Source organism: Notamacropus eugenii, chromosome 2, assembly GCF_028372415.1.
Source record: "Notamacropus eugenii isolate mMacEug1 chromosome 2, mMacEug1.pri_v2, whole genome shotgun sequence".
NCBI classification, from domain to species: domain Eukaryota; kingdom Metazoa; phylum Chordata; class Mammalia; order Diprotodontia; family Macropodidae; genus Notamacropus; species Notamacropus eugenii.
Window position 1 is genome coordinate 185,916,329 of NC_092873.1, and position 26,105 is coordinate 185,942,433.

Consider the following 26,105-nt stretch of genomic DNA (forward strand, 5'->3'; position numbering starts at 1 on the left):
GAAGTTCCCTCTACCAATGAAATCACAACTCCAGTCTCCCTGTGTCTTCTGCTCACATTCTAGCACCATGCCTTAAATAAATATGTATTAAATAAGTAAAAGAACCCCAAATTGTAACTCTGAATGCACATATTTTGGAGCATATCCTATTTGTAAAGTGGAGACTGTCGTGTCCGGTAAATTTTATTTTCCTTTTTTCTAAAACAGGGTTAGAGCCAAGTTCTTTGTTTGGTTTTGGGTTTTTTTTTTTGTATTATTTTTATTAGTGAAAAAGTGTTTTAGTGTGGATCTTTATTTCTCACTGAAGATTTCAACAGAAAGTATCCACACTGAGAAAATCACATATCATAGATGTTTTAAGAAGTAGATCTGTTAACAGGTAACCTTTTTTGAAATACCTGTTTTGTTGGAGTAGCTCCTGGGATGACTCAGTGCTTTTATTACCCTTGGTGACGCATTTATTTGCTCTAGAACAGAAAATAATGTTTAAGGAAGGTGCTTTTGAATCTGACCAGTGAATTTATAGGAAGTGATATTAGTTTTTACAAAAAAATCATGGCAATGAGAAAATATCCTTCTCATATTACTAATTAGATTTCAAGTGCTATACTAATTATTAATATTCCCAAATAATTTGAAACATTATATCTACTCTGAGTGAAAACTTTCTTCTCTTTGAAATTTTTCTCCCAGAAAAATTAAGCATTTTTTTTTTTTAGAATCTAGGGAGCACAGTAAAATTAAAGTGATGCTACTTTTACTTTTCTTGGTCCATTACAGAAAAACTAAGAGCGTATTACCTCAATCATACCTGAATTTTTGTTAGCTACACATTTTACAGAGTGAGTTTGCTATCTGCTTGGGGCTTGTCGACACTTGTGACTTTTTCTTTAATGCTGTAAACAAGGAGTTGTTCAGGTACAGACTCGAAATGCACAATGTTCCATCCACTCAAGGGAGAAGCAGTGAGGAATTTTCTTTGCAGAAAAAAAAAAATCTAGGTCTAGATTTGGTAGGATGTGAGTTTAGCACATATGTATCATCTATCTATGTTATCTCTCTATGTACCTCTTATGTATCATATGATGTATCTGGTAGATTTTAGAGGCTGATTATGGGAAAGTAAGGACACCTTCATTTTTGATACACCAGCCCTATGGAGGAAATGATACTAAGTGATACTAAATGTTAGCCTTGTGTGTAACTTCCTAGTGGGCCAAATTTCCTTCTCTCAAGAATCCAGATTGGTATATTTTGGTGTTAGGTATTTCTTTCAAATCTAATAGGTAATTCACTTATTTTATTCCCCAAACTCTCCTGGTCTGTCTCTCCTCCCCAACCTCCCCAAAATTCACTCAGATAGTATAGACAAAGTTAGGACATATTACATAGCTATAAATGAAAGGTTAATTTTATTTTAGAGCCAAACAAGTCACTTTGGGAATCTGAAAATACAATATTGGAATAGGACATGCTCTGCCAACATCTACACAGCGTAAAGAGAGTATAAGGAAAGCCTTTAATGTATTGGGAGGACACTCCCCTCCAGTGGGGAACTTATGGTCACACTTGGACAAAAGTTTCATAGTTGAACAGGCCTGCCTGGGCTGGAATTTCAGTTGCTGAAGGAAATATACTGATGAGATCCCAAGTCCTTTGGAGAGTTTCTTGCTAAAAGTAAGTGAGGTCTTGTAGGGGATATTGAAAAAAACCATCCATTTCAGAGATTTGATTTGACTTGGGCAAATAGTTCTAGTCTGTAGATAGTGTGGTTCTGAGAAGTTACTAGAAATTAGAAATGAACCTCACTTGTTTGCTTTGTAGGTACATGAAAAGGTGTGTGAATCAGATTTTTGTGATCTGTATTGTAACTGGAAAGCAACACTGAACACTGCAGTGGAGCTTTTTGTGATATAGTAATTAGCCCTAATTTGTCTCATTTATAAATCGTGATTTGGTTTTGTTTTTGGAGGTGAGCACGTGGAATGGGAGGCACAAAAGAGCCTTTCTACACACAGAAAATCAATTCTTCTGTTGCCTAGCTGAAGCTTGTCCACTGTATATCCACCACAGATTGATGATATGAGCATTTGTAGTATATTTTAAGGCCATTTTAACTTTCCTTAAACCAAGCCTTTCTAGAGAGGAAAGAAACTGTAGAAATCATATATTTCAACTGCATTCGAGTAGCACAGTGGTTGAACTTTGGACCCAGAGTCTGAAAGGCCTGAGTTAAAATTTGGCTACACACACACTTAACTAGCTGTGTGACTCGGGGCAAATCACTTAACCTTTGTCTGCCTCAGTTTCCTCATTTGCAAAATGTGGATAATAAATATCTCCCTGGATTATTGTGAAGATCAAATGAGATTTGTAAAGCCAGCTCAAAAGAGGCCATTAATAAGTTGCCTGTTTCTTGTCTGCCATTCATTTTATAGATGAGCAAAACTAAGGCCCAGAAAGGTAAAATGATTGTTCCAGGTTGAATAATTAATGACACATAGGATTTTAGGATTCTTAATATGGTGTTCTTTCATTTATGTGGTGTGATTTAATCTGTCAACAAGGATTAATTTATTTACTATATGCCAGGTGATATGCTAAATGTTGGGGGAGGGGAAGGTATAGAAAGAAAAAGCAAAAATAGTCCCCCTTTTCCAAGAACTTGCTTTCAAATGAGGGAGAGAATGTGTGCACATGAGAAGCATACTCTGTAGGTGGAATATAGCCTTAAAGGAGAAGGCACTACCATTTTGTTTACAAGACTGTTGCTTAAGAAAAATAAACATTTTGGGAAATAGAGTCAGCAGCATGTTCTGTGTTTTCCATGTCAGTTTCTAAGATCTGATGATGAGTAGGTGATGGAATAAGCATTAGATTTAGAGTCAGGGAACTTGTGTCCAAATGCAATCTTGCTAAACCTTGTGAAAATCATTTAATTGAGACTCTCAGGACCCTGGTTTCCTTATGCATAAAATGAAGGGATTAAACACTAGTATCATTGTATTAGAGATTTAGAACTGGAAAGGACCATTGAAGTCATCAAGTACAACACCCCACATTTTACAATTTAAGAAACGGAGGCCAGAGAGCTTAAAAAACTTGTCCAAAGTCATGAGAACAGCAAGTCAAAGAGGCAGGATTTGAATTCAGTTCCTCTGAACTCTAAATCCAGTAGTCTTTCCACTGTACTACACTGCCTTTCAATAGGGCCTTCAAGGTGGTTTCCAACTTTAAATCTAAATAAAGAATCTGAGTTTTGTGGTTTTCTTTTCTTCCTCATACATTCTGCTTTTTTGAGTAGTTGAGTAGTTTTGAGGTTTTGTTTTGTTCTAGATTAGTAACCAAATCTTAATCCAGTCGTATTATCATTAGAGGTTTTAGATTTGTAGAATTTATTAGTACTGGCTTAATGGGAATATTATGTGAAAGAAAGCAGATTATATTTCATAGAGGACAAAATCTATTTAGGTCGTGCTTTTTAGTCAAGACAGCCCAATGTAGTGGAAAGAGTCCCCCTACCCCCACTCCCCTGTAGGCAACAGGTGACTTGGGATCTTAGCTGTCATCTGTGACTAATTGTGTGGCCTTGTAGTCTGCTCTTGAGACAAGGATTCCTTTCTCTATGAAGTACAAGAGCTGAATTAGGTGATTTCTAAGGCCTCCTCCCTCTCTAGTTTATCATGCATGGTCAAATCTAATTTCTAAAAGGGAGCATTTTTCAAATGAGCTTTTCCACTTTGAGCTCTCTCGTGTCTTTCTGCTACTGATGACTTACTTTCATGTTTTGATGAATCAGTGATCTCACTGATGTGAGCACTGGTCCTCTGAACAGTTCAGATCATAACCCACCCACAACTTTTCATATTTTTTCCTTGTTTCATGGGTTGCCATGGCTGAAGAATTCGTCATCCAGGAGTCGACCACCTAGTGATGATGCTTTCTCTTCTTAGTCTGGATAGTGTCTGTGCCATCGCTGAGCAGCAGCACATCTGAGGATATTCCTGTGACTGAAAACCACTTACTTGAACCTCTGCACATCTTTTTTTTTTTTTTAAATCTGGAAAATGGGGACAACAACACTTGAACTAGCCACCTTGTTCACTCTTTGTGAGGCTGGAGTATGATGAATAGTATGAAGAGTCTAACAAGTTTTTAAAGTGTGGGCCTGGAGTCAGGAAGACTCATCTTCCTGAGTTCAGATCTGGCCTCAGGCCTTACTAGCTGTGTGATTCTAGGCAAGTCACTTAACCCTGTCTGCCTCAGTTCCTTATCTGTAAAATGAGCTGGAGAAGGAAATGGCAAACCACTGCAGTATCTTTGCCCAGAAAACCCCAAAAGGTGTCACAGAGAGTCAGATATGACTGAAACAACTGAACCGCAACAGCAAACCATACCAATAAAAGACTGTATTGCTTAAGCTCCTAGGGAACCATTTAGCATAATGGGATACCCTTAAGTTTGAGATATTTCTCAAAATGCTCATCTGAGAGATTTTTTTTTTAGGTATTAGATACTTAATAAATGTTTGTTGGATTGGATGGCATACTTTTCTCACTCATCAGAAATTAAGATCTTGCATAGAGTAGGAGCTTAATAAATGGTTAAATTGGATGGTATTGAATTGCATTGACACTGATCTGCTTGTTAGCTAGTGTGGTTAATTAAGTGGTTTTATCGCAAGCTGATACCATGGAGTGTAACCAGTAACAGATTACCTGGAGATGTTTGTTTTTTGCTGTTTAACTTTGGGGTCAGATTCTCATCTCTGCCAATTATGTTACTTAGAGGAATTTAAAAGATTAAAAGTAATGTGTTGAAATGTAATTTGAATGAAAAAAATTTGTATCTTTTAATCTGAGAAAAGAAATGCTATACATTTTAACAGTTGGTGTGCGTTGTGGCTAAACGCTTCCTTAGCCAATCATTTTGAGTTGTGGAATAATATTTGTCATTGTGGTTTATTACAAAAGAGGCACAGCCCTTTACTGTCTTGCTGTAGAAATATTTTGGTGTTGAAGTCAGAAAACAGAATTCTTGCTTGATCACTTAGAGGAAGACTCTTATAAATTTCTTTTTGGAAGTCCAAGTTTTTGGGGGTTAATATGGTTTAAGATAAACCTAAATGAATATCAAACGATCTTTCTTTCATTTTCCCATGTAGATTCTGCAGTGAGAGCTTAAAGGATTTGTGAGAAAAGATTTTTATTATCACTTTGATTTGTTACCTGTAGAAGTTACTGTGCAGCATAAAGAAAAATTAGGACAGAACTAGAAAACTACTTCCTTCTTTGTTTCTTTTTCTGGGAAACACGGAGGCCTTGCAAGGTTCTGCCCTAAGCCCTGCTATCTCTCTACTCTGTTTTCTCTGGTGATCTTACTCCCTTCCTGCCTTTGATTATCAGTTCTCTGCAAATAATGACTCCCACAGTCTCACTTCTTTTTCTTCTCTTTTCCTTTTTCACTACCCTAGTTCCTATCTTTTTCTTTTCTCAAACTCTTGTAATTTCTAATTAATAATTTCTAACTGCTTTCACATCGGTGCCCATTCTGATGTTAGTCCCTTTGGTAGCTCCCCATGCCAACTTGATAAAGAATGAACTCAGAATCCCAGTATTCAAGCCACTCCACAGTCTAGCTCCAGGTTCTCTTCCAGCCTTATCTCTTCCTCTTCCCATTCACACATTTTATAGTTGAGCCAAAACATAGACTTCTCCGCCTCTTGTTCCTGTCTGTTTCTGTGCCTTTGCTCGTGCTATCCACTCAAGTCTGGTATCAGTTTTTCCATTTCATCCCTACCTGTTGATGTGCTTCCTCTTATACATAGGCTCAATTCAGATGCCATCTCTCCAGTGACATCTTTGCCTAGTGTTACACACACACCCCCCTCCCACAGGTGGAAATGATCTGTTGGAGTGGGAAAACCTGAGTTCAAATCCAGTCTCAGAAACTTAGTAGCCATGTGACCCTGGGCAAGTCACTTGACCTCTTTTTGTCTCGGTTTCTTTATCTGTAAAATGGGGATAATAGTAATAGTACCTGCCTCGTAGGGTTGTTGTGAGGGTCAAATGACATAGTAATTGTAAAGTGCTTAACACAATGCCTGGCACATAGTAAATGCTACGTAAGTCTTAGCTGTTTATCATCGTCATCATCATCTCCTCTCTATTTTCAAATTTTACATATCACTTTGCCTGGCACTTTTTCCTTTATACTTATCTCACTTCTCCTTCTGCTCCTTTTTTAAAATCATAATTATTTATGTGCTTATCCTTCCTCTCAACATTCTTTCCAGTGCTTATACTTTTGGGGGGTTATCCTTATCTTTGTCATTGCCCTCATTGTAGTGGTTTGCCTGGTCCTGTGATTTTATGCTGATGAGAACTCACTCCACTGATCCTGATGGCAAGTCCTATCTAATTTATGGGCTTAGAGAATTGCTTGAGGGCACTGAGGGATGAAGTGATTGGACACAGCTAGTTAGAATGTGTCACACAGAGGCATAACTTCAACCTCGGACTTCTTGACTCCATGGCCAGCCCTCTAGCTACCATGACATGCTTTTTTTCTCTTTGTATATTGTTGATTAGTCATGTCTGACTCTCTGTGACCTATGAACCATAGCCCACCAAGCCCTTGTATCCTTCATTATCTCCTGAAGTTGGTCCAAGGTCATGGTCATTGCTTCTATGACACTACTATCCATTCCCATCTCCTTTTGCCTTCAATCTTTCCTAACATCAGGGTTTTTCCAATGAATTCTGTCTTCCCATTATGTGGCCAAAAGTATTTAAGCTTCAGCTTCACTCTTTGACCTTCCAATGAATAGTCTGAATGAGTTTCTTTAAGTACTGACTGATTTGACCTCTTCTCTGTCCAAGGTATTCTCAAAAGTCTTCTCCAGCACTACAATTCTAAAGCATTAACTCTTTGGAGGTCAGTTTTCCATATAGCCCATCTCTTACAGCGTACATCGCTCTTGGAAAAACCACAGCTTTGGCTTGCTCTTGCAGGCAAGGTGATGTATCTTTTCTGTTTAGTGTGTGGGGCAGATTGCTCGTAGTTTTCCTTCCAAGGAACAAGTGTCTTTTAATTTCATTGAGTTAAATACAGATAAATGGAAATTTATGGAACGTATGTAGACTTTCCGAATGTCTAAAACAGAGGGATTCCAGAGGTGCTCTGTTCTAACCCATACTTGAACATGAATCCTCTTGGAAGCACCCCCTATTTCCTGAGACAGCACATGGCATTTTGGAGATAGCTCTCTGAAGAACTTTTTTCATATATGTTACGCTGAAATATTTAGAAAACTTTGACATATCTAAATTTCATGAGCAGTAAGAAGTCTATGATTTTGTTCCTTTTCAGATGGGTGGCCTATGAACATCCAGATTTCACAGGAGAGCAATATATACTTGATAAAGGATTATATACTAGCTTTGAGGACTGGGGAGGCAAGAATTGTAAGATCTCTTCAGTTCAACCTATATGTTTGGTAAGAGGTTGGGTTTTTGTTTAAATACATTTCATAAAGTTCTAGATTTAAGTAGTGTACACTGATACAGTAAAATGTATGTATGGATTACAACAAAAAAATGTTTAAATGTCTCCCCATGCACATACTAAGAAAATTTTAAAAAATCTGCTGCTCATTTTCTTTTCTTTTTTCTTTAAAATTTTTAGGATACCTTTACTAGCCCAAAGGAGAGAAATAAAGTAAGTAACTCTTTGAAAAACGCTTTATTGTAAATTTAATAATAACAACTACAACAAAGATACAACAACAGAGTGAATTCTTCCATTAGATCATTAGCATTGGTTATGATAGAACCAAATAAGTTAACAAAAAAACAAAAAAAAATGCATTTGTTCTGTGTCCTCATCCAGGTCTATCTGAAGTCCTGCTACTTTTGACTTTTTAAAATTATGTAACTGAAATGAGTGTGTATACGTTCTGGCCCTGATTTTGCTCTGCAGTATTTTTATATAGATCTTTCCATATTTCTTTGTTGGGCAGCTGGATGGTTCAATGGATAGAGTGCTGGGCCTTGAGTCAGGAAAACTCATCTTCCCCAGTTCCAGTCTCGCCTCACACACTTATTAGCTGTGTGACCCTGGAAAAGTCACTTTTGCCTCTTGGACTGGAGAAGGAAATGGCAAACCAATCCAGTATCTTTGCCAAGAAAACCCCAAATAGAGTCATGAAGAGTCAGGCATGACTGAAAACAACTGAACAACAAATATTTCCTTTTATATTTCCTCTTCATCATTTATATGGCACCGTAATAATCCATTACATTAATGTGCCATCTAGGAATCAGCCAGTCTCTGATTTTGAGCCATACAAGGTTGTTTCCAGTGTATAAATATTTTTGTATAGATAGGGCTTTTTTTTCTTTTTATGATAATTTTGAATTCTAGCATTAGGATTGTTGTATGATCAGTTTTGTGACACTTGTTCCATAAAGCCACTCTATTCCTTAAGATATTTGTGCCAATCTCCAGGCCTACTAACAATGTATTTGAGTGCCTATTTTCCCACAGCTCTGCCAACATGGATATTATCATTTTTTGCCTTTTTTTAGGGAGTGAAGGGGAATTGTGGTGGGTGTAAGATTATCATCTTAAGGTTGTCCTGATTTGCATTTCTCTCTCAGTAAAGTTAAGCCGCTCTTCGTGAGTTTATTGAGTTTGAATTTCCTCCATAAATTGCCCTTTCTTGTCCTTTGATCATTGCTACCTTGGAGAGTACCTGCCATTAGTGATATAGGAATTCTTTCCTAATTATTTCTCTTTTTGTAAAAATCAAAGCAAAAGTCAAGTCACCAAGCATTTATTAAGCACCTCCTGGTTGCCAGGCACTGTGCTAAGTGCTGGGGAATATAAAGAAAGGGAAAAGAGAATTCTTGACCTCAAGGAGCTCATAGTCTAATGAGGGAGATGACAGCAACAGCAACCCCCCCCCCCCCAAAAGTTGCCAGAGAATACTGGTGATATTGTTGTTAGTTAGACTTATTTAATAGGAATAGGAATGGGACTTGTGAATCCAGTGGTCTAAGGAACTTCCTGCTGAGGAAACTCCCTCCATTGGTACAAGTCTATGCAACTTAAACCCAGGGCTTCTTGACTCCACAGCCAGCCCTCTATCCACCATGATATATTTTTCACCTTGCATGTTATTGTTCAGTTATGTCCAACTCTTTGTAACTCTGTGGACTATAGCGCATCAGACACTTCTATCCTCCCATTATTTCCTGAAGTCCGTCCAAGGTCATGGTCACTGCTTCCATGGCACTGTCTTTCCATCTCCTTCTCCTTTTGCCTTCAGTCTTTCCCAACAGAATGATCTTTTCCAGTGAGTCCTGTCTTGTCATAATGTGGCCAAAGTATTTAAGCCTTGGAGAGTTGTCTGGCTCTGAGAATTTAAGTGACTTGCCTAGATTCACACACATCTTTTGGACATAGGATTTAAACTCTAGTGTCCTGCTTATGAGACTGGCTTTCTATGTCATTTTGCCATGCTACCTCAAAGTTATTTAAATGGGTTGAAAATTATATATATATATATATATATATATATATACATATATGTATACACATATATGTATATATATAAACATATGTTAAATTATATCTTATATTAAATAATATATATTAAATATATAAGTATATATTTTAAGCTACAATTTTTTAAAGGCTTAGCGTTCAGATGTATCTCAAAGAAAAGAAGCACGGTGCCCTCGGCCATAGTAGAGAAGTTCAGGAGATGGGTGGATTTAGGCAGAAAGATAATGAGTTATGAAATAAAAGAATCCTAGCCTTATCAAAAGAGAGTGGGGTACAAGAGGTCACATTCCTAGCCCACAGCTCCTGTCTGCTGACCCCATTGCAAGGGCTTTTGCTCCCGTCATCATAGCTGCCCTACTCTCTACCCCACACAAACATGCAGGTGCACAGAGTTTAGGAATGATCCTATAATTCTCCTAAAGATACTAGTCTGACTTTTGTCCAGTCCTTTAAATATTGACTTTCAACATTGTCTGAGTTTTATGGGAAGACTTATGCTTTTTAATGGGCATACTCAGACTGCCTTAATTATATAAGTGTAAATACCACACTAGACTTCACCCCTTGTTCTTTTACAATATTTGATAGGTCAGCGTGTGTTTTTTTGCATTGAGAGGGAAGAAAAATTATTGTTTTCAAAATGTAGCTGAATACTAAGAATAGACCAGGTGTGAACATAGAGACAGCCTATAGGAAAGCTTTAAAATATTTTATTACTTGTTATAACAAATGTTCTCAAAGAGTTATGATTTTTCAGCTGTTGTACTGTCTTTGATGTTACAGAATTCTATTTAAAAATCATTGATGCTATGAAAAATCATGTTTACAAATGATCTATTAAGGAAGTTATAAAAACTGAAGTGTTTTGAAATTTTAAAACTTTGTTTGCTGTGTAGCTAAGCAGTTAGAGGATACATTTGAGTCAGCATTTTAAAGGCAACCATGTGTTTTGGAATTTAATTTTCTGTCTTCATGCTCACTTTTTCAAAGGTTCACTTATTCTCAGAACCAGAATTCCGTGGTAGCAGTAAAGTTTTTGAAGATACTACTAATCAAATTGAAGATTCCTTTTCTGCAAAGTCTTGCAGAGTTTTGGGAGGCAGGTAAGCAGGAGGAAAAACCTAATTCTCTATTACTGAGCCAATAACCAGTGCATTGACAGTCATTTACCGAGCTGGGGTAGATGCTGGGTATGCAAAAGGCAATATCAGATATGTTCCTAGCTCTTAGGAAGTTGATAGACTAATTGAGGAGATAAGATATAATGGTGAATAATACCAGGTAAGTATTTAAGTGCTAAATTGAGTGGTAAAAGCTACAATGACAGTGAGAGTCTAGGCAAGAGTGAGAATAGTCATGGAAGAAATGGAATGTCAGTTGGGTCTTGAGTCTTAGAATTTTGACTGGAACTTAGGGCTCATCTAGAGCAATCCCTGGTCAAATCACAAGTCTTACCTCTAGCATCTGCAATGACTCATCATCACATTTTTGCTTTCAGACCTCCAGGGAAACTGACTACCCTCATTCTTTTTTTTTCAGGCAGCTGTAATTATTAGGAAGTTTTCCTTCATTATTTTTAGATGAAATTTCCCAATTTGTGACTTTCCTTCATTGGTTGTTGTAGGTTCTGATTTCCTTGGTCAAATAGAGCAAATCTTACTCTCTCTTCCATGGGACATGCCTCCAAATATTGGGTACCCCCATGAGACTTCTTTTCCCCCAAGGCAAAATTTTTTAGTTCCTTTAACTATGGTTTGTTTTTTTTTTTTCTTTTACCATCCTTGTTTGGTACAGACAAAGCCAAAATCAAAGTGACCCAATACTGCCCTCCCTTTCTCTCCCTCCCTCTTAAAAAAAAAAATCTTCCAAGTAAGAGTCTTGCTTTATTTGCTTTCATGTTACCCTTTTTCATGTTTCTGACTTTCATGTTAACCTATCTGTCTTTTAGAAAAACCCTATTTTGTAGCAGTGTTCTAATCTCAGGATTAAGGTTTCTCTGTTTTATAAGTCTATCTTTTAAAAAATTATTCAGATCCTCAACTCTTATGGTTTTTTTTCTCTCCCACAGCTGGGTTGCTTATGATGGGGAAAATTTCTCTGGTAATCAGTACGTATTAGAAGAGGGACACTATCCATGTTTGTCTGCAATGGGATGTCCTCCTGAAACGAATTTTAAGTCTCTTCGTTTTATAGATGTTGTAAGTAAATCCATACGAAAGCCTATTTATAAACATGTATGGCTCATCTTACCTATTTTATATGTCTTAGACTAATAGAATCTGGGAATTGATAGTCTGTGGAGCTAATAGATAAAAATTTATTCAGGGCTCTATGAGGGAAAGGAGGAATTTACTAGAGTAGAAAGTCATGCAGTCATAGATTTAAAGCTGGGAGGGTAGAAATCCCTCATTTTATAGACAGGAGACAGGCTCAGGGAGCTTAAATGATCTGTCCAAGGCCAAGTTAAGTGGCAGAGCTAGGGTATAGATCTAGATTCTCTGTCTATACATCTAATACATTTTCTACTAATCCATGAAGAACCAGTCTTTTTACCATTTTACTCAAACTAGTCCCTTATTAGATTAGGTCCAGAATTGGAATGAAATGAGACTCTCAGCATTCATCTAAGAAGATGAGGTTGACTTAGCTGTAGCTGAGAAAGGAAATTCAGAACAGGGAAGGAATGTTTGTTTATCCAAGATAAAGGTTTCCAATGTTGTCCAAGCCTGAAGGAAGAGCTCTCACCCTTCAGGCCCTGGTACTTTTGGACCCAGGTGATCCGTAGGCTGCAGAAGGAGCCTGAGCCTTAATCACTAGAATCAGTTAAATTTTGAGGGCACTTTCAATACCATTAAGGGAAAACTTGCCTAACTTGCATTAGGGGTAAGGTGAAATAGTATTTTGTTCCCACCATGGTACCATACTGGCTCTTTGTTGTTCGGTTAGTAGATAATTTATCATTCCAAAGCTACATTGTTTATCTAGTAGAAAAAATTTAGTTGTTCCTCCAAACCCCAGTCACCCAAAGCCCCCTGCAAAATGCATTGTATTCACTGCAGGGATTCCTAACTTTGGATCCATAAATTTATGTGGTTTTTTTTTTTTCCAAAAGGAAGATACTTTGGTAACTATTTTAATATAATTGGTTACTTTTTTAATCGTGTGTATTTTATTGTATGCATTTAAAAGCATTTTTCTGAGGCTTCATCAGACAGCCAAAGGGGTCCAAAGGGGTCTGTGACACAGGTAATGTGATGGAACCTTAACTTGGAGTGTATACTGTGGGGAAATCTGTTACTAGAAGATTTTGCTCAAGGGATGGGATGCTCTGATTAACTTAATGTCCTCATTAGCTAAGGATGAGAATCACTGTCTTTTTTTGCTTAAAAAAAAAATCTTCCTTTGATAAATTAGTAAGATTGCCCACTGCAATAAGTACGCAATAGTGAACATGCCTGAATCTTTTCTTGGATGATGATGCTTCAGGGTTATCATTCTGAAGGACAGCTCTCTTTGAACACTGCCATAAACACATGTAGAAAAAACAGGGCAAAACTGGTGCATTTCTAGCCTAGGCTGGAGCCTGGACCTTGGCAAGCCCCACTGAGGTAGTATTGCTCATACCCCACAGCGATGGCCCTGGTTATGGGGGTGAGGGTGGGGGCGAGGGAGAGTTTTCTTGCTCTCCTGTTTATGGTCCCCAAATCATATCCTTGTCTCAATGAACTCACAAGGATGCTGAAGTATATTTAAAATTGTCAACAAAAATTGTTTTGAAATTTTATTTATTTATTTTAGTTTTCAACATTCACTTCCACAAGATTTTGAGTTCCAAATTTTCTTCTCATCTCTCCCCTCCCCCCACCCCATAACAGCATTATCTGATTATCTCTTTGCCCAATCTGCCTTCCATTCTGTCATCCCTCCCCATCTCTTATCCACTTCTCTTCTGTTTTCCTGTAGGGTAGGCTAGGTTTCTATACCCCATGGACTGCATATCCTATTTCCCAGTTGCATATAAAAACAATTTTTAACATTCATTTTTTAAAACTTTGAGTTCCAAATTCTCTCCTTTCTTCCTTCCTTCCTTCCTCCTTCCCCATCCACCCTCATTGAGAGGGTATACAATTTGATTTAGGTCAACATAAATTCTTTTTTTTTTAATTTTATTTTTCATTTTTAACACAGTTTATAACAGATAAAGCAATTCAAACTTTTGGTCAGGTGATACATCTTTTTAAAGCATTTACAATATGGACCACAAAAGGATTTGTTTTTTAAACTTTAACCAACTAAGACACAAATATTTTTGTTGCTAACTTCACAAGTTCTTGACCTAATTGTCTCCACATTATTACTAAGAATTAAAGGACCCTAACTTATTGTTGTTGGTCTAAAGTCCTATACCTAATAGCTTAATTTTAGACTTACCGTCAGATGTTCCCCTACCAATAATCTATAATTTAATAGATCTGGTATTAAGCTTACAAACCTTTTGACTATAAGAAATTGCCACCAAGAGTAGGGACATTGCAGGGATACAATATCTCCCCAACTTCACGTCAATTCCAGGCAGGAGTAGATTGTCAACTTGCATTCAGTCAGGCTTAAAGTCTGCCAGGTGTCCGTGGGGAAATTGAATCAGGAGAATCCCACCTCAGCCCATGCTGAACAGCCACTCTCCCACTCTTCCCATGAGATCAGCTATGCAGTCCATACCAGCATCTCACAGGCTTACTGGCATCATGGATTGGAGGCTCAGATTGCCTTTCTTGCTATCCATATTTGGAGTTAGACTCAGAAGAACAGTCAGTTAATAGTCCCATAGAATCTTAAAATAGCAAGTTCCAATAACCAGGTTTTAGATATGATAATAATTTCACATTGGTTAAGGAACATCTTTTGAGGCAAGTCTTAAGGGGCTTACATGCCTTCCTATACGTGTTCTAGTTCCTGACTAAACAGCAGTCATAAAATCAAATTTACCATTAAAACTTTAACTTTTCCATCAATGCCAAATTTTACCCGAGGTTACCTTCCTTTAGGAAATTTAGACTGAAATTCTTTTCCCCAAACTAAAGATGTCATTGATTTATTCTCAATAATTAATTCAGTCAATTGTTTTAATACTAATTGCTTTTACCTCACTTTGTAACATGTCCAATTTTTCTCCCCATCACTCTCCTCCCCCCGCTTCCTAATACCTTGCATTCTGGTTACTCCTTCCCTCAATGTACCCTCCCTTCTATCACACCCCACTCTTCCCTTATCCCCATCTTCTCTCTTTTCTTGTAGGGCAAGATAACATAAATTCTTAATAAAGGGAACAGTTTGGTATTTCTTTTGGTGTAGAGGTTCTTTGGGAAATTTCCTGAGACACTGAGGAGCACCAAAATTTGGGAGCTTCTGCCTTAAATATTTCTCAGAGCCTGAAGATTTCTCAAGCACAACAGAAGAGCTATGAATAAATAGGGCTTTATTGCTGAACAAAACCCAAAAACCTCTGGGGAATCTGGCACTGTAGAGCCTGGCACTGTGTGGATCTCCATGTCTTAGACATTTGTTCCATCTCTGATGACAAGACTCCAAGCTGGGCTGTCTTCTGCTGTTTTCCCACCAACCACTCCTCTGCCAGAATGTTTTTGCACACACTTGAAATTTTTCTTCCACCCTCCTTCCTTGCATTCTGCTACTTGAGCTCACTCCCCAGAAGCTGGTTGGATCTTCCTCCCCTTTCATGGTCTCTGTACACTAGCCCAGCCCAAGTATAACACACCTTGTGTGCGCTAAGAACACAAAGCATTTTTTAAATTGTGGATTTAGTAATTGTCCAAAAAAAAAAAAAAAAAAGAATGTGGTCAGATATAAACACAGAAAAACAAGGAACTGGATTTACTCTAAGTCTCTAATCGTTACCAGGGCAGAATCAAACAAATGAACAAACATTAGACAATTTAAAAAATGTGTTGCTTCTGCCTTTCTTTCTAGACTTCCCTGAATTTCTGCTGCTTTTTGGTTGTTTTCCTTTTTCTTCTGTTTTCAATCTTTTTTTAGACTGTAGTCATAATTCATATTTTATATGGTTTTGATTCTTCCGTCACTATGCATTAGATCTTTCCATATTTCCTTATAGACTTCATATGTATTATTGATTATTATATTCTAATATGCATTAATGTGCCATAATTTATTCGGACATTTGCTAATTATTACATATGTAGATTTTTTTTCCCCCTTTTCTTGCTTTTTGCATTAGATCAATTGTGAGTAGGCCCTGTTCTTTCTTTTTGGCATTCTGTTCTCCAAAATGTTTGTACTAGTCTGCAGTCCTTCCAACGATTTGTTAGACTGTTTTCCCCCCAGCCCTATCAAGATGGAATTTAATATCAACTGAATAGGTAAACAAATCAGTGTTGAAAGACTACAAAGCTGGACTCAATTAAGGAATATTTATTGGGCATCTACTGTATGCAAGGGACTGTTGGAGATACAAGGGTATCTAGGATCTGAGAGCAGTCATGATCTGTCTTCATAGAGCTTATAACTCTAGCAGAGGTGACAGGACATGTGTAGACAGGACATCCATAGACAACAGATAGCTCATACCATAAAAATAACAGATGTTGATTGCCATGAATGGTACATGTAATAAGTAAATACCTGAATTCAGAGGAATTTGAGATTACAGTTGGCTGGTGTCTCAAGGGAAATATTTCATGAAGGTAGAATTTAAACTGGGTTTAAAGAATGTATTTTAATTGGATAGGCAGAGTATAGTACCTTCCACTATCAGTGACGTAAATAGTTGGAACAAAAGTAGAGAAATGTGTTGTAACTGCCTATGGCATTTTGGGGAGGGGAGCAATTAGACCAGCCTGACTAAAGCAGAGGATCTATAACAGAGAATAGTAGAAAATAAGGTTGGAAAGGTAGGTTGAGGTCTGAATGCCAATGGACTAGAATTCCAGGCTTAGGAATCCAAGTTTTATTTTATATGCATGAGATAGAGAACTCTTGAAGTTTGCTGATGTCCATGGAGTCATGGGCATCTCTGGTTTTCATTTTTTTTTCCCTCACAAGGCCGAATCATATATCTTAACTGTATACTAAAGCATAAACTCAGATGGCCTAAGTAATTACTGAAAATAAATGGAAGAAAAAAAAATAGATGTTATAAATTCTTACATGCTGTCCATGCTTTTGATGATGCCTTGGCTTATGTCTTCTATGCTTTGAGATTATTCCTAATGAGACATATGGAGAGGAAGGCATTTAGGTTTTTAAGTAGGTCGCCTTTACCAAAATGGATGTTCTCATGGCCTTGGTAATTTCAAAGATTAATATTATATGTCTTAATATTCTGTACATAACATAATTTTATATGTCTTAACATGTCTTAACATTAAAGACAATACGTCCTTTGGAACTGTGAGTCATCTTTCTCAGAATGTGTTGTCTTTAAAGAGTCTTCCTTCCAAAATTTGGCTCCAGTTGGAAAAACAGAAATTATTTCTTTTGAATGGGTTAGTTTGCTAGGTGGACTTGGAGTCAGAAAGGCCTAAGTTTAGATCTAGCCTCAGATACTGTCTGTGTGATCCTGGGCAAGTTTCTTCACCCTGTTTGCCTCAGTTTCCATATTTATAAAATGAGCTGGAGGAGAAAATGATAGTATATTTGCTAAGAAAATCCTAAATGGGTTAATGAAGAGTCAGATATGACCGAAATGACTGAACAACAACAAACCTGAGTTTCTTCAAGTGGCCTGTGCCTTTGAAATTCTCATTTCGTTTTTCTTGGTGGCTTGTTTTTCCTCTCAAAGAGAAACTCTTCCCTAGAAGGGAAGCAGCCCCCATTTCGGCCCGGGCTTCCCCGTGTGGGCACTGGATATAAAATGACAACAGTGTTATGATAATATTAGTTATTATTTTTATTGCCTTTAAAATTTGCAAAGCACATTCCACCTGTTATGTCCTTTGACCCTCTCTCATCAGCCTTGTGAGGTAGGTAGTACAAGTATTACCCTAATTTTACAGAAGAAACTGAGACATAAAAAGGTTAAATGATGATTTCCTCTTCCCCTCCCTGCTTCTTCCGTGGCCATCCAGTTATTAAACTGCTAGATGTGGGATTTGAACCCAGGGCTCTCCTAATTCTAAATCCAGAAGTCATTCAATTGGCATTTGGTAAGAATGTATTAGGTACATGGTACTGTGCTAAGTGCGCTGTGGTTCACAAATAGTAAAGCAAAAGAATGGGAGAGATTAGAAACAGATTTTAGATGCTTCTGTTAATTATTATCATAATTGGCCTTAGCATGATGAGTTCCACACTAATTACGGAAATAACATGCTACTCAGCCCTGAAGACTTTCCCCCCAGCACTGGTTAAGAAGGAAGAGATAGCTCTGCCTGAGTCTCTGTATCAGTGATAGTTTTATATCATGTTGTCGTGCAGTCATTTTTCAGTCTTGTCTGACTCTTCATGACCCCATTTGGGGTTTTCTTGGCAAAGATTCTGGAGTGGTGTGCCATTTCCTTTTCCAGCTCACTTTGTGAATGAAGAGACTGAGGCAAACAGGGTGAAGTGACTGGCCCTGGGTCACACATATCTGAGGCCAGATTTGAATTCTCAAAATGACTCTTCTTGACCGTAGGCCTGGCACTCCTTGTTATCATCATCATCATCATCATCATTGTTATTGTTAATTTTGAGGCAGCTGGGGCGTAATGGATAGATTGCCAGGCCTGGAGTCAGGAAGACCTGAGTTTAAATCTAGCCCCAGACACTTACTAGCTGTGCGACCAACCTCATGCATGTCACTTAACCTTAGTTTGCCTCACTTTCTCAACTGTGAAAGGAGAGATAAAAATATTAATACCTACTTTGTGGTTTTGAGGTTCAAGTTATCATGAGAATCAGATGGGATATTTATAAAAAGTACTGAACACAGTAGTTGGCACATAGCTGGCACTGTGTAAATGATTGTTCCCTTCCATTTCCCTGCCCTTTTTTTTTTTTTTTAAAGACTGAGTCTCCCTAACTCACCCAGGCTGGAGAGGACTACACAGGGGCCCAGTCCTAGTACTAATGAGCATGGTAGCTTTGTTCTATTTTTTTTCCCAACCTAGTAGCCTTCCACTCCCAGGGGTTCATAATATGATGCTGGTCTTAAGTCTGGACATCTGATCAGCTTGGCACACTGGAACTCAGGATTTCTGAGTTCTAGAGATCTGCCAGCCTCAGCCTTCCTGGCAGCTGGGATTACAAGCAGATGCTCCCATGCTCAGTTTATAGGTACCTGTTAATCACCACCGTCCCCATTCATGTTGAGTGAATGAAAAAGGCATTTGTCAGATACCTGCTGTGTACCTGCTAGGTGCTGGACTTCCAAAGACAAAAGTGAGGCTGTCTCTGCCCTAAATAACTTACATTTCATGGGTGGAAACAATACTACATATGGGGAAATGGTGGTCTAGGAAAGGGAGTTTTCATCTGAAGAGTCAAGACAGGAATAATGAATGGAGTGTTAGAGTGGGCAGTTGTTAGGCCTTTCCCAAAAGCAATGATAATTGCTGTCAGATTGTTATTTGAAAAGCAAGAGGTGCCACAGAAACTCTCATCATGATAAAAAGACACAAATTCTCCATGACAGATTGCATGGAACAAGAAAGATTCTGTAGAAATTGCTGATCCTAGCATTCTACAATCCTCTGACATATCTTGACAAGGTTTGGCAGAATCATTCATTCATCCATCCATCCATCTATTTTTAAGTGTGGTTTATCACAGTGGATAAAAATCTCAAAGAAAATCTGGTGGGTTTTGAAAGGCCTTTTTTTTCCCAGAAGGAAAAATTTCCCATATGCATTTTCAGTGTGTGCAGTTGCTTGGGGAATACACAGATGTTTTCTTGAGTCTTGTATTGTCCTGTAGCAGTTGGTAGTAATAAATGGTCTATCACAGAACACAGCTTTACTAAGAGGAGAGTGTAGAAACTCCATGGTACAGTGAGAAACTTCAGAAAAGGATCATAGTGCCCTGTGCTCCTTCCTTTTAGAAAGTTGCACAAAAAGTACATCTGGTAACCTTTACTTTCACCACTAACTAGCCGTCTGACCTTGGGCAAATCTAGCATTTGGTGCTAAAAGAGACTTTAGAGAGCATAGAGTCCAACTTCTTCATTGTACAAATAAAGAAACCCTGGCCCAGGGAAAGGAAGTAACTAATCCGATCCTCAGTTACTTCACCTGTGAGATAATTAGGCAATGAGCATTTCTTAGCATGTACCAGACACTGGGCTGAGTGCTGGGGTAACAAAGCACAACTTGGGCAGATGCAGACTCTCAGCTCTCAAACAATTCACATTCCACTTGGAGTGGGCCCAGGGTGAGGGCAGAGACCACAAGCAGACAATTATGTACAAACAAGATATGCTTGAGGCAAATAGGGGTAATCACAGTGTGAAGGGACTAGCAGTGGGGAAAACCTGGGAGAGCCTCTCGCAGGTGGGATTTGAGCAGTCTTGAAGGAAACCCGGGGAGTTTGGTGATGTTTGCTCTACTCATGTCATGAGGTTCTTATGAAGCTAAATGAATATATAGGCTCAGGAGAGCACACAGTATAGACACTGTAGAAAGCACAGAGGGCCATACAGATGTGTGAGATATTTAAGAATGGCCTTCGTCCAAAGCGAATAGGAAACTTCAGCCAACTTATGGAAACTGGCTGAATCCCAGTTATTAAGTAAATAGTGAATGAATGAATGAATACTATTATAAACAAAATCCTTTGTAGGAAGAAGAGTTCTGGTGCTGAGCTGATGCTGCAGTTAACTTCAAGAAATGTTTGACAGTAAAATTCCTACACAATTGAAATTGACCAGTAATTGACAATTGAAATTGACCAGTATGCTCAGCTCTGCTCATGGGATCTGATTCCCACAATGTACTATATCAAAACCTTCCTAAGAAGCTTCCTACTTGCTGAAGTTTTCCTCCCCATAAATTATGTTTTCAAGGTCTGACGGTCTCTCAGTTTCCATATAAGTTTTTAGAGGCTGGCCCCTCTTGAGAAGACTTGGTTTGCCTGTAGTTTGTTATGGTAAATTTTTTCAGCCTTTAAAATGATAATGTGAATTTCATTTTATTCTACTGGTGGGTGTTCGGTGCAGCATTTGTAGCTGCAACAGAGGGTTGGTTGGACATGCCCTCCATTAGGCATGTTAAGAGACTTTTTACTGATTATTTTATGCCTCTGCATTTTTTTCCTATCTTTATCACAATTTTCACTCTTTGCCACGATTCTTATAAAGTAGCAAAACTTACCTATACTGCATCTTCCCTGTGAAATCTTTCCTGATTCCCCCCAGTTATTAGCACCCCGCCATTTACCTTGCATTTATTATGTGTTTGATATGTATTTATTTTATATACAAGTATATATCTTTACATATATAGAGACATAATGAATATGTAAGTACATATATATATAGAGAGACTTACATGCAATTTATGTATATGTATATATAAATGCATATATAGACTTTACACACATATTGTTTCCCTGGTATAATATAATTAATCATAATAACGATAGTTAGCATTGATGCAGGACTTGCCATGTGCCAGGCGCTACGCTATGCGCTTTACAAATATTATCTCACTTGATCCTTGCAACAGCCTGGGACGGAGCTGCCATTGGGATCCTGGTTTTGTTATTGTTCAGTGATGTCTGACTCTTTGCCACCTCCATGGACCATAGCACAACAGGCCCTTCTCTCCTCCACTATCTCTCAAAGTCTGTCCAAGTTCATGCCTGTTGTTCTCCCTTTTACACTTTATGAAACTGAGGCAAATAGAGGTTAAGTAAGACTTGCCTTGGCTTCTACAGCTAGTAAATGTGTGAGGCTGAATTTGAACCCAGGTCTTCCTGACTCCAGGTTTGGCACCCCATCTACTGTGTCACTTACCTGTCACCTCATAAAAAACTTCTAAACAAGGTCTACTTCAATTCTCTCTCTCTCTTTCTCCCTCTCTCCTTCCTTCTCCTTCCCTCTCACTCCCTCCCTTCCCTTTTCTCTCTCTCTGTCTCTCTCTTTCTCTCTCTACCTTTCCCTCTCTCTCCCTCTTCTCCCTCTGTCTCTGTCTTCCTCTCTCTCCCTTTCCCTCTCTCTCCCTCCTCTTCTCTCTCTCTCTCTCTCTCTCTCTCTCTCTCTCTCTCTGCCTGGTGCCTAGCACAGTGGTAGGTGCTTAATTAATGATTATTGATTGATATGTAAATAATGGCCTTTCTTGAGATATGGAGATGACTTCAGCAAAATATGTAAGTGGGGAATCCTTCTGGAGCTCAGCTCATAGAGTGAAGGACTGGACTTGTTGGTTCAGTAGCAGCTCTAAGATGGTATTTGAAGCTTCAGGAAGGCTTGGTAGAGAGAGAGCTGGCCTTAGAGACGGGAAGACCTTGATTCAGATTCCACCTGCGACACTTAACTAGATATGTGACCCTGGGCGTGTAATTTTTTTAGCTTTTATTTAGTATTTTATTTTTCCCCAGTTACATGTCAAAACAATTTTTAACATTTGTTTTTAAAACTGTGAATTCCAAATTCTCTCCCTTCCCTCCCGCATTGAGAAAGTAAGTAATTCAATATAGGCTATACATGTGTAGTCATGAGCATATAATTTTAACTCCCTGTGCCTCAGTATCTTCACCTGTAAAATGGAAACGTTAGATCACTTGACCTCTGAGGTTCCTCCAATACTCGTGTCTGTCCTGTGACTCAAGTTATACAATGCAGTAGAATGGGGAGAATGCTGGACCTTGAAATCAAGTTGAAATACCAGGTCCTAACACTTAGTGGTTGCGCAGACTTGGGCAGATCACTGCTCATCTGTAAAATGGGCAGAATAATGCCCATAGCACCAACATCTCTGGGCTCTTAGGAGAATCTGATGAGATAATGTAAAGCGTGGTGCACTCTAGGAATGTCAGCTTTTATTAGGATCATTACACACAGAGATGGCTGAAATTCAGTACTGCTCAGCCCCAAAGTGTCTCCCCACAAGTGTGTTCTTAAAGATTTCATTTCCTCCCTATAGCCAGACGCTGGCATGTGTGTGCACATACCTGCTGACTACAACACAGTATTCCTTTGTTGTGGGTAGTCACAGGAGGAAACCTGTACTTTTTCAGAATTTGAGAGCTTGAATTCTAATAGTGCCTGAGACTCTTAAATGGCCTCATTAGAATTTGATGCATGGCTAAGGGGAGTTGGGTTCTGACCAGGTTGCCATTTTAGCTGAGATTCTAAAAAAGTTAGCTTGGAGTGTCTCCAAAGTACTATAGAAATCCAAGGTTGTTGGGTTATTTCCTGAATCCTTTTGTTGGCCTAGGTGTGTTACAGTGATGACCCCCTGTGGTATTTTACACAGCCCATGCTTGTTAGATTTAATGCACTTGATGACCATGCAGACCATTTATACTACCTAATATTCTTTGTTGGCTGAGCCACAAAATGCTTTTTTTTGCAAGCTGGGGCCTGTCCACATAAATTGGGCAGTTGAGTTCCACACCCATGACATGAAACTTTAATCTGGATGAAGAAAACATTGCAAGCTTCAGGTGGCTTTTGATGTGTTGTTTATGATCTTGGATTTATCATGAGAGGTTTGTGTAGGATCATGAAGGTTTCTCTCTAATTCATATGAAAACAAGCAAGTTTCTTTTGGGTCTGTGGGTTTTCATACTGCTGGCTGTGCAAGTTTTCCTTCTTCTGGTATCTCTCTGGTGTTTTTCTTTCCTCTGGTAACGATTGAAGCAGGTGTGCACTTGATAATTTTTTTTTCCTCACTGCAATTTTTCTTTTGAAAATTGACTTTTGGGGACTCATGCATAGAAAAGCATCTGGAAGGTAACTTTAGTCTGTTTTCTTCATAAAGAGATTACTTTGATTATAGTACACCATGGAACAGTTATAGAAGCCAGCTTTGGGTCTTCCCCAGTTAGCATTCTGTGCTAACTGTGTTTTCAGTCCATGATGAAAAATGGCAAGTTAGACATAGACTCCATTGGAGAGATTGTTATGTTACTTTACAAATTTCTCCCCCCGCCATTTTGTTCGACAGTTTTCAAAAGAATTACATACACAATTACCTCCCTTTTTGCTTAGTAGAAAATCTGTTGCCCATATATTTTCCCTCCCAGGCAACCCTTTTATTTATCTGTAGAGTTATTTTGAAAATCACTTTGGAGACAAAATATTTAGCTCCTCTAGAAAGGGGAATTTATTGATTGGCTGAATCTGACAGATCTTGTATTTTTATTGATTTTTGTATACATATGTGCCTATATAACTAGATTATATATACATATCCAAGCTATCCCTCACATACATTCTAAATAATTACACTAGAATTAACAATTATGCATTATCTCTCCTCTTAAAAACAGGAATTTTCAGAACCAACAATAGTTCTTTTTGAAAGAGAAGACTACAAAGGAAAAAAAATTGAACTTAATGAAGAAGTGGTAAACCTCCGGTTCCTGGGATTTAATACTCAGATACGCTCTGTGCAGGTTGTTGGTGGCATGTAAGCTCATTATTTATTCTTTTTTTCATGTTACAAAAAAGTGTCACGTTGAGAAGCTGCTGCTCTGTGTACTCTTCTGAATTTCTCTTGCCTTGGCCAACATACATGTCCATCTTGCATGAACTCAGTTTTATAGAGTTAAAAAAAAAATCTCACCAAATCAAGTGCATGTTATGGTTTATCTATAGTTATCATGAGTTTCCCATGAAATCATGGATCTGGGCTACCAAAAAAAAAATCAAGTATATTGGTGAGTCTTATGAATCATATTGTTGCTTTGATTTCCTTTTGTGACTAAAAATGAATGCTTAAGTTAGCAAGAACCTAACACTAGGTCTAACACACTAATAACTCTGTTCAAAGTCATTCATTCATTCATTCATTCATTCATTCATTCATTCATAGCCTAACTCTACTGTGTTAGTTGTTAGAAGAAATGTGCTGTGCTGTATGAGCAAGCAGAATTGAGACAGCACAACGTAAACATAGGACGCGCAAATTTGGGGTATCCACCCCAAATATTCACATGGACTATCTGCGCCCAACCTGTGATAGAGCATTCCAAGCTCATATTGGTCTGATCAGCCACAGTCGGACACATTGAAACTTCATTTTGTCGTGGTGATGTCGTTTTGGTCCTCTTCGAGAATGAAGGACAACAACTAATCAACTCTACTGTGTTAGTTGTTGGAAGAAATGCAAAGATTAGATAAAGGCCAAGTACTTGTGCTAGGTACTGGGAATATAAGGACAAAAAGGTGGTTCTTGCCCTGAAGAAACTTAGATTCTACTGGGGAAGCTTGATGGGCCCATCGAACCTTTAGGTGACTCTTACTTCTCAGTGGAAAAAATAATGAAAGTATTTTATTTTTAAAAAACACATTAGAAGTTACATGATGTTTAAGCATCATTACTTGTAATATGTACACATTTTTACAAAATATAGAAACTTTTCTTGGTTGTGATTTAACCACTTATATACCCTTCCCCTCCTTTCCCTTCCACTCCTCCTGCACTCCCTCACCCCACCCCCAGTTCTCCATCTAGCAAGGGTGGGGAACTTACTGGCCTTGAGACCACATGTGGCCTTCCAGATCCTTAGATGTGGCTTTTTGACTAGGTCCAAGTTTTACAGAACAGATTTTTTCTGTGAAGTCTGGATTCAATCAAAGTGCCCCACTTGAGGACCTAGAGAGGGCCACATGTGGCCTTGGGGCTGCAGGTTCCCCACCCCGATAGCCCTGAGGTGAGTCTTCTCAACGGAAAGAATAAAGTATTTTTTTAAATGCATTAGAAATTACATGCCTTTAGACATTATTACTTCTAATATACCGTATCATATACATATTTCATACATATTATATTTCTGTATTTTATAAAATACAGAAACTTTTGCAGCTGTGACTTAACTATTCATATACCTTCTCCTCTACCCCTGTCTTTTCCTGGGTAGGAGAAAACCAGGATGATTATGTTAAATTTCCCAACCTATAGTTTAATAATCAGAGGAATGATGTAAGTCATTGGAAGGTGGAGTGGATGAGAGTAACCTTCTGATGCCCATGTTTGCCTTTTGGAGTATGCCTTGATTGAGAAAAGTGTCGCTGAGCACTCTGCAAGCTTCAGCCTTCTTCCAGGGTTTGAAGAGGAGACTGTGACTTTAAACAAAAAGGTTCTGGTTGTGAGGGATTCTGTGAGCTCTTTCTTGTACTTCACTGTCTGTCTAGAGTGGGAATGACTCACTAGATGGGCTGTTTCACTAAAAGAGTACGAGAATTTTATTGTCTATTTCCCCTTTTGTAAGGGAAATACTGGTATGTTTTTTCTTAGAAAAGTATCCATTTGTCTGTTGCTTACAGTATAAATATTTTTCGAGGTGGCATTTTAGACTATTTAAGGAGACAAGGAAGTGAGATAGGATTTTGGTCTTTTCTTATCGATAATTTG

General features: G+C 38.2%; 1 protein-coding gene across 4 annotated transcripts in view; it reads left to right on the forward strand.

Moving 5' to 3' along the window:
- The window catches only part of CRYBG1 (crystallin beta-gamma domain containing 1), a 255,495-nt gene that overhangs the window by 214,630 nt on the left and 14,760 nt on the right, over positions 1–26,105 (forward strand). For all 4 annotated transcript variants that reach the window (XM_072642961.1, XM_072642963.1, XM_072642964.1 and 1 more), the window contains 5 exons: positions 7,372–7,498; positions 7,687–7,719; positions 10,561–10,673; positions 11,639–11,768; positions 24,019–24,158. In XM_072642961.1, coding sequence (XP_072499062.1) covers positions 7,372–7,498; positions 7,687–7,719; positions 10,561–10,673; positions 11,639–11,768; positions 24,019–24,158 — 543 coding nt within the window. The remainder of the gene's footprint in view (positions 1–7,371; positions 7,499–7,686; positions 7,720–10,560; positions 10,674–11,638; positions 11,769–24,018; positions 24,159–26,105) is intronic.